Source organism: Nelumbo nucifera, chromosome 4 (genome assembly GCF_055504915.1).
Source record: "Nelumbo nucifera cultivar China Antique chromosome 4, China Antique-T2T, whole genome shotgun sequence".
In the NCBI taxonomy this organism is placed as follows: Eukaryota; Viridiplantae; Streptophyta; class Magnoliopsida; order Proteales; family Nelumbonaceae; genus Nelumbo; species Nelumbo nucifera.
This window is the reverse complement of record NC_142652.1, coordinates 64776953-64786547: the sequence shown is the minus strand read 5'-3', so window position 1 is coordinate 64786547 and position 9595 is coordinate 64776953. Positions and strand designations below refer to the sequence as shown.

Here is a 9595-nt window from a genome sequence, read left to right as displayed (position 1 = left end):
CACCCCTAAGTGTTAAGACATGATTTTTCATCAGTGCAAATTTATTTGCATTGTAACCAAACACAGCGATAATATTTTTGAGTTTTTGACACCCCTAAGTGGAAAGGCTACCCACCTGGGAGATGGGTATAAAAAACCAACCTTCCAACACTCCATAGACCATATAACCGATAAGAGCACACAATACGTTATAAACCCAAACATGTAAATGTCACAGGACTCACAGCCAGCCAGCCTCATTTCAAAAAGCAACATACAATGCAAGGTTTACACGCGTATTAGGTGTTCTTATACTCCATCCAGAGAGGAGACTAATGACTGCCTAATTGCATTTTGCAGCTATGTAGGGATAGCCAGATATCCGGAAAGAAAGAGTACATGATCATTTTTTGGTAAAACAGAAGAGATGAAGAATGAATACATACCGCTCTTCTTATTTCTTTTTCTGTTTTTCCCCTTTTGTTATAAATTTGTGCTTACAATAACCATAATCATATGACAGGTTTTATAAAGAAGTAAAAAAGAGGATATCTTCAAGAAAAAGATGATAAAGATTTCATGTGCTAAAAAGGAAAAAAAAAAAGGTTAGAAGCTCCTGTCCCATAAAAAATTCATCGACTCGGTTTTTTACTCAAACCCAGAAATATTTGCCTATTACAACGCCCCCTCTCCCCCCACAAAAAAAAAAAATACAAAGGATTAGTATCACATTACCACCAATACCAACTTCTAAAATCCCATGCCCCAAGTCCCTAACAGAAAAGGTCTAAGCATCTAAAGTCCTAAACAACCTTAAAAATTCTGGTTCATCTCTGCCCACGGTACATCATATCTTAAGGAAATCTTTTGGAAGCATCACAGCTTCAATATAAAGCTTGGGGGCGTAATTGTGTTCAGATCAGAGTAGGTAGGATACGATTGAAAGGGCAAACACAAAACGAAAAGGAACAACTCAGGTAGGTTTTTTTGTGTTTAGAGAAGAATCAGAGAAGTCACTCAAGGTCAGTGCCAAATGATTCTTAGCGTGCGGAAGGCATTTGTAAGCAAGCATAGAAGTTCCAAGGATGATGGACATGCCTACGCAACTCCATATCCATCTCCGCTGCATCTTTCTCCTGTACTGCTTCCTTCGTGCTATCTCTGCAAAATGCCCCATTAAAGGTAAACATGAGCAGAACCAAGATTGACAAATCTGGATGTAATAATCCTTATGGTAACATTAACAATTACACATGGATTGCACACCAAACCCTGAGTCAGTAGTGGCCAATCAGCGTCTAGTATAAACAACATTATACATGAAAATTACTTGAAGAAACTACTCTAAACAAATGTTAAATAAAGAAGAATTTCCATTGGTAGCTGACACAGATAAATAGTTTTGAGTCCATTTGTATATAGAACAAGATAATGCTAAGAAGATTTTAAATCCATGGAATAGTACTAATTGATTAAACCAGAAAGAGATTAAATGCAAAATTAAATTTCATGCCTTTTGAAACAAGAGGTGAGAGCAGAATACATGGTATGTAAATTTAATAATAATGGAGTGGAAATCAAGGTACAATTAAGATTTGAGACCAAGAGGCATCTCAATGTGACACCTTTTATTAACTTGGTTGTTGGTTCAATAATCCATGACAACGGAGAAATTGAGGAGAGATGTCCATAGATTTGAGTGCGATGGGCAAAATGGGTAGGGTGCATCCAGTCTTATGTGATAGGAGAATACCACAAGGGAAGTCAATATGTACTGGCATTGCCCACTCAGAACCAAATAAAGATGTGTCTAAATTGTATATAGAGGAACAAGAGATTAGCTAGTGGTAAGTGGTTTCACTTAGGGCTGTAGATGGGTCAGGTTTGGATCTGATCCAGTCACACCTAAATCCAATCTAATTATTGAAAACTGGAAACTGAATCTGAATCCTATTGGATGTGGATTTAATCCATGTCCACTTTATTGTTTTTAAAGAAAACTAAAAAGGTTTAATATTTTATAACTTATAAATCTATATCTATATCTACACTACCGTTAAAAAGTGCAAATGAGCTTGTGGAACTTTTCTTTTTGATTAAAATACCCCTTTTGGTCCCTCTCTAATTTTGAGGGCAGAACATGCAACTTGAACTGCTACTTGTAACAATAAATAATTCTAATTAGATCTATATCCAATACAACAATATAAAACCCATGTTTTTTAAAACCAACCAAAAAATGAAACCATTCTTCCAACCTGGTTTTGGGTAACCCATTATGTGTTAAATAATATTTTTTAAAATAGAGATAAATACAAAAAATAAAAAATGTATGAAAAATTTGGGCGTATCTATAATATCTTATATTAATCATAATAAAGCAAAAGTAAGTTTGATAAACAAGAATTACTTTTATTGATGCTGGAAATGAAATGCAAAATTTAAAACCTCCAAAAATGAAAGGTTTTCTTATTTGATTGTGGGTTAATGGTTCAACATTTCAGGTCAAATGTGTTAACCCTTGAAGTCATAATTAAATAATAAAAATTGAAGAAAACATAAAAACACAAAAAAAAAGAATAAAAATCAGAAATATTGTAGAAAGCATTTGGGAACATCTCAAATCTTATATAATGATATATTCATCATATTAAACAAGAATAAGTGTCAAAATTAAAAATTATTTTTATATTATCATCATCTAAATTTTTTTATAGGAAACGGTAACTTTCATTAACTAAAAAGGAAAAAAATTACAACTATCACCCTTCAAAGAGAAAGGTGACCCTTCATAACACAAGTCTTACAAACATGCCCAAAACAAAGTCTCCCTATTAACTCCTTGCTTTGCTAATGTGTCAGCCAAACCATTTTCTGACCTTGTATTCCATTTAAACTGTACTCCAAGCTCCCTTGTTAGGTTCATAACTTCCTTTACAGGTTGTCTAAAGGACCAAGTACCCAAGCTATTAATATGCATCCATCCTATTACCAACTTTGAATTGCATTCCACTTCTAACTGTTGAAACCCCAACTGTTTAGCCATTCTGAGCCTTTGCAGTAGCACCGCCACTTCTGCTCTAAGTGTCACCCATCCCAATTGGATCCAAGAAAAGGGCCAAATTCTTCCTTCCACATCTCTAAAAAACACCCCCAACTCCAGGGGGACCAGGGTTACTTATAGAGAAGCAAGAGATGAGGAAGAGGAACCCACTACTGCACTCCAGCCTCTAAAGAAGTCAGCTACAGAAGAAGCCTTGAAGAGATCCAAAGTTTTCAGTCAATGTATGACCTCGATGGTAATTCCTTCTATAAGATCATCTTTTGATTTTTTTCCTTGCCCTTGGAAGATCCCATTATTTCTCTCTTCCAAAATCACCCAAATAATAGCTGCTCTCATTATTCTCTACATCACCCTTCCCCTCTTCCTCGATTGTCATAAGCAGCTCAAGTCAAAAAGGTCCGCCACATGCTCATTTCTATTTGTACTTTTCATTTTCTTTTTGGGTGGACTTTAGTTTCTATTCAGGGAGTTAATATAGTTTATCTCCCCCTTCATGTACTTAAAAGTTTAATCTTTAATGGTTATTTGCTATTGATCAAAGAAAACGTCCACCACATCCGAAGGAGGAGTCCACCTGCAAATATGAGTAACAAATGGACATGATATTAATAGATGGTTCACTGTCTCACTCTTATCACTATTCAAAAAAGGGCTATAGACGTGGGGATAAACACTAGTTTGATCTCTTTCTTTGAAGCACATCTAAAGTATTGATTTTTTAGAGAACCACTTCCTAACGAAAAGCCCTAGAGCACACCACACTTCTTTAACAGGAAAAGAAATAGCCAAGTTATTAGACTACGACAAAGCATTAAAGAACGAAGAGGAAGAAAACAACTCAAAGAGGACTTTGACCAAATTCTACTATCAAGACAAGACTGATCCAAAAACACCGAATTTAAAAGAGAAAAGTTCATCTACAAGAAATGATTCTATTTTGTGGGAATGTGGGGTATCACTTTGCTATATATGAGGGAACCCCTTCTTCAATTATAAATAGAAAGAGAGGTTTCTCCCATGTCCTGTACAAATTATCATTAGGAAGATAAATATTTGTTCCCTTACGAAGAATATTTTTTGTATAATCTCGTAGAAAAAAAAAATCTATTACAACACGAAACGAAAAGGACAACATACAGGATGGGTAGGAGTTGTGATCCCTGGCTCGACCCATGGTCCGAAACTACGGGATATAAAACAATTCACCAATCCCAAAGATCCATGGGATAAATTATGAATCCAACAATAGAAATGGAAGCTTTTGAGTTATTTAGTCTTAGACTTTGTATTTAAGATCTTGTATATCTAGATAAATACTTTATCTAGCAATGCCCACTTTTGAGTCCCCAAACCTCTTCTCAAGCCCAAATCCCAAGAATCCCCATAGAGACGTAAATAAGAAATGGCTTTAAATTTGTTCAAAGAAAAGGGAATAGATGATTAGGAACTGTCCTTAAGAGGAGTGTCCCCAATCTAAATATCCTCCCAAAAAAGAACTTTATTACCCATGCAAGCATCATACCTAATGAAAGGAGAAAAAACAGTAATGAAGTTACCGTTTCCAATAAAAAAAAGGAGAAAAAACAGGTAGTACTCCAATAATGTCTTTTCATGAAGCAAGAAGCCCTAGGGTTGGGACTAACATCACATCCATTAGCTGCCAATCCATGGATACTTTCTATCATTCTGTGCCACAATCTTTCTTGCTCTTGGGAAAATCTCCATAACCATTTTCCTAGCAACGCTATCTTTCTTCCTTGAAACCACTCCCCATTACCAAGTGATCCTTTTTTGGGTCACCTAGCTCCAAAAGAATTTCTCTCATGATCTTTTCAATCTGGTTTGCCAGCTTAGTAGGTAATTTGAAGTGTAGATTTCATTGACTCTACCCCCAGTGAGATATGGTTCCTTTTCCACCCTCTTTTTTTTTTTTGTATCTTTCCAAAACTGGGTACCAGAAAACCTTTGACCTTGGATTTCCCCTCAATGGTAAACCTAAGTAATTTCCAGAACAGGGAAAGACATGGTTATTCATGCCTGATGTCTAAGCCTAAGTAGTGTTAAATTCTGAGAGAACGGCCATAAATTATCAATTAGTGGCTCCTCTTAATAGGTCAGTATTTTCTGTTTGAACAAAAAGCTTTAGAACATCATAGAGCTCCTTCATCAATTTTGCTTAACAAACCCCATGCATCACACAGGTCCCTAACTAGTTTATCTTAATATAATTTCAGCATTTTTGTCAATAAAAAAATGCTTGGGAAGTGAGGAACCAATACAACAGCACCGGTTTTTAATCATTCAAAAAATTGATCATTAATACAACAAAGGCACTTACCAAATAATAATATAACATCACACAGCAATTGACAAATTAGACACTGGACCTCGAGCCTTCAACCCAAATCAGACCTTGAGACCCCTTCCCCAATAAAGGCATCATATAGGTTATCAGTCAATAAGGTATTCAAACTGAAAAGGGGTGCAAAGATAAGGCCAGAGCCTTTTGCTTCTCTAATTGCATATCTAATGGACCAAGGACCATTAGGCAGTACACAGTCAGTTGTTGGCAATTGATTGTGCAGCTTCATCATTAAGGCTGGATGAACTTTTTCAGAAAATGTAAATGGTGTGTCTATGACATTGAAGAATCTCCATAACTTCATGCTATGAACAAGGAATTCCCCATGCTCGTACAAATAGCAAAGAAATATTTTAGGTAATGCCAGATTTTGGCATGCAGACCAGCACATCCATGAAAACCGTGCAAAACAGGAAGATGTACATAAAGCTTATATCCATTCCATGGAAAATTAATAAAAATATTAAGTAGGAGATTTTTTTATCAATATTGAAGTAAGAGATGATGTTAGGAAATATTTATAATCCAGAAGGAAGGTTACTGGCAATCTGACACCCCATCCCAAACATGATATGCTCATTCCAGAACAGAAAACCCAAGGAAAGAAATGTAACCCATACCTTCCTGATTCCTCTGAGACATTTCATGATTAACTGTTTCATAGTATTGTAATCTGTCCTGCAGACGAGAAATTTCCTGGTTCTTGGATTTAATCAATGCCTCTGCAATTGCTTCAGTTTCAGCACGAGCCTGACCCCTTCCAACTGCTTCCGAAACATACCTTGCAATAACAACTTCCTGACATAACTGCTCTGCCACATCCACCTCAAGTTGCATGTTATTTTCAGCATCCAAATTTACAGGCACTGATAAACCTGCTTGTGATAAATGTTTTCTAATCCTCAGCCACTGGTTGCGCATTTGAGAAAGAGCATCCTCTGCTTTCTTCCGCCTCTCAATCTCCTCAAATAGATTGACCCTTGCATCACACAGTTCTGCCTCAATATTTCGGCACAAATATGGAGATGCATTTGAAATAGATCCGTCGGAGAAGAATTCTACATGTAAGATATTCAAATTTGAAGAGCATACATCAGATACAAACTCAATATCACACACACACACACACACACACATGCACATTTGTCATTAAGAGAATATTGGGTAAATATAAATCATATTTGCTTCCATGCCATGAATCCAATATCACACTCTCACTATCTCATGGAGATAATATTCACCATCTAATATTGTGAAACTAAGACGGACCCTTAGAATCGTGAGAGAAAGAATCAAATTGTAAAGAATGAGCTCATTTTAGGGGGGAAATTACGCAAAAAGATAAAAGAATACAGTAAATTGGACCTATTATATGGGAATCCTCCAAAAATGCTACTTAATCAACACAAAACCATGCAACTTCTATGGAATACTGATCTAAACAAAGAATACAAATCAACTACCAGAGCCAGACATCAGCCATAATTAGTTAATTCGTTTTTTAACCCTTAACAAATTGACTTGATTATATAGAACTTGAAAAGTATGCATAAACATGCAAAGTGAAAGACTTGATTATTTGTATCTATCTGTGTAAACATGCATGCATATAATGGTACTTAACAATGTAAGCCTTCACTACTAGTAGGAGAAACACCAAAACTCAGCTCAGACTATGAAAGCCTTAATCCCAAAATGCTTAGCGTTTATTCAATTAATTCTGTTACACTACTAAACTTTATCCAGGGCCATGTCTTCCATCCAAGTACAAGTCCAAGTCCATAAGTCATTAGTACTACTTGAATCCCTGTACTCTTTGATTGACAGGGATCAAAACTTTTATTATGTTTAATAAAAGAATGCTGTATGTCCTGAGAGGCAATCCCTCAATACAGCATGGTTCTGTGCACCCCCTTGTTTCTCTATTTCTATTTATATGCAGCTCTTATCTCCACAGAAGTCTTTGCTTCCTACAAGATGCATCTGCTTTTCCAAGAGGTGGTGGTGGTGTTTCTGAGCCATCATACTACCACCTTTGAATCCACTTACACCACCAAGTCCGTGATGCTTAATGACTTAGACAATCTTAAGCCTTGTAGTACTGCTAGGTGCTAGCAGTTCAGTCCTTGTAGAATCACCATATCCTATACAGGCCTAGAGAATTAAGACATAGCTACACCATAACAATTCCTCGATATTCCCCAATTTTCGACACTCCTGGATTGCCTTGACTACTATCAAAATTCAGTTTAATGAGATAGTAGGCCAGATTTATTGAACAAAAAAATAAATAAATAATCCACTGCCAACAAGACTAGGTTTTCCCTGCTCCCTAGCTTCGTCTTGGGGCCTTAACGACCATGACCAACACCTAGGCACCAACTGGTCGTTACATCTAGAGAGGACAAAACGACTAGACATTGCTTCACCCCATTGATAACACTGTATATACTAAGATAACTGACTATGATCATCCAATTGGAAAGGAAGCAGTGGCTTTTACAAACTAATATACTTCATACTATGTATAGTTTCTAGGGCAATCTTTCCATCCATTAGCATGTAATCCTCAAGAAGACAATGAAGAATATGATGAAACATTGAAAAAACATTATCTATCGAATCAGTTAAGTCCTACCTTCATCAGCATCATAAAACACGCTTTGGTTAGCCACTGGAGTGTGCCTCCCAGCAAGTTGTTGCACATCCTCCGTTTCGCTACAGCTTGCAACACTCATCGAATCTCGGGGATCAAAGAAATCATCACAAGCATCATTGCTCACAGCAGCACTCCCCTCATCCAATACTTGTACACCCGCAGCAATCTCCACATTCGTAAGACTTTCACACCCTTCTTGTTTCATCTCTTCTCCTTCTTCTTCGATTTCAACAAGTGGGTCATTAATAGACACTTCACCCACGGGCTTCACTAGGCTGCTTTTGCCGCCGCCACCAAGTCCACCGGAATCCCCCTCTTCTTTCGGCTTCTGCCGAATTTCGAACCCATCAAGCCGACTCACGGCGTCTGGAACCCGGAGATCACGACGTTTCCGGTTGACAACGTAAGGTGAAGGCGAAATCGAAGCAGAAGAAGAAACTGGAATTGGAGCGGGCTCTGGAGTCGTGTACAGAGCAGGGGTTATGTAGATATGCCTGGGGGGCGGTTTCTTCGCATCAGAGCCATTGATGGTTCTGTCAGCGTTGCTGTTCCCGTTCTTGTTATTGCAGTTGTCTTGCTTGAGAGAGAGGGAGGTGGTTCTAGGAGGATCTCGCGGACTAGGTTCCAGTAATCTTTCCAAAGCAATTGCTGGAAAAGTCGGCATTGCTTTGGAATCCTTAGAGATAAGCAGAGATAAATAAAAAGCGCCAGTAACAAAACAAAGCTAAGGAATTGAAAGCTCGAGGCCTATAACACAGTGGAGATGGAGATTCGGGCTCCGAGAAAAGAAAAGCTGCTTCTCATTTTCTGGGTACAGGCCTCTGGTCAGTTTTGAGCCCTAGAAATAACGCCGAATTGTTAAACTTGAAAGAGGTTTTTGAAATTCAACTGTCCGTTTATAGGACTAGGAGACGGAAGAATGCTTGCGTCCTTTTATAGAAGGAAGGAGCGAAAGTGACCCCATGGTCGAAGGAGGGAAACGACCGAAGCTTTGCTTTCTTCAACTGCTGTGCCCAGTGCTGGAACTTTCGTAGGGTATTCTTTTGTCTTTCTCTCTATGTTGCTTGCCGTATCTCTTCTAATTCTTAAGGCTCCGTTTGGGAACGATGCAAATAAAGTGTGGATGCAAACGTGCAGATTGCAGTTTGCAAAGTGTAAAATAATTCATGTAAATGCAAAGTTGGGTTAATTTACCTCTTTGCAAAGTGTGGATGCAAATGTATAAACAAATTTACCTCTTATCAAACAAATTTTTAACTGTAATGATTGCAAAATGAATCCCAATAAAAAATATTCCTTTTTTAATAAAAACCCACATTGAATGCAAATTTATTTATTTTTTATAATGTATATTTTACATTTCATTTTGAACGTAAATATATATTGTAGAACGTATTTTCTGTCATTTGTCAATGCATTATTGTATTCTAATAAAACTGAACCAGAGTACATGTTTATCCTGATTCAAGATTTATACTTTATTTGTATTATTCCCAAACGGAGCCTAACTGAAAATGGGATCAATAGCACG

At 37.2% G+C, this 9595-nt stretch overlaps 1 protein-coding gene across 2 annotated transcripts; it reads right to left on the bottom strand.

Moving 5' to 3' along the window:
- Positions 1–503: 503 nt before the first annotated feature.
- LOC104588954 (uncharacterized) lies at positions 504–9074 on the bottom strand. Of its 2 annotated transcripts, none has more exons than XM_010247101.3 (3): positions 8044–9074; positions 6026–6463; positions 504–1140 (listed from the first exon to the last, which is right to left on the bottom strand). In XM_010247101.3, exons 1-3 carry the CDS (start codon positions 8726–8728, stop codon positions 953–955), a joined length of 1311 nt encoding a protein of 436 aa, XP_010245403.1. In that variant the 5' UTR covers positions 8729–9074; the 3' UTR covers positions 504–952. The 2 variants fall into 2 exon arrangements, with proteins under 2 accessions (XP_010245403.1, XP_088742544.1); XM_088886418.1 differs by lacking the exon at positions 504–1140 and adding an exon at positions 1147–3617 and having other exon boundaries at positions 8044–9072.
- Positions 9075–9595: the final 521 nt, after the last annotated feature.

Bases quoted from the DNA above. Each gene is read 5' to 3' on its own strand.
- LOC104588954 (XM_010247101.3), bottom strand. From the start codon at position 8,728: ATGCCGACTTTTCCAGCAATTGCTTTGGAAAGATTACTGGAACCTAGT. The intron at 6,464-8,043 runs GTAGGACTTAAC...TCTTACATGTAG, and splicing joins GTTTTATGATGCTGATGAAG to AATTCTTCTCCGACGGATCT. The intron at 1,141-6,025 runs GTATGGGTTACA...GGCATTTTGCAG, and splicing joins GTCTCAGAGGAATCAGGAAG to AGATAGCACGAAGGAAGCAG.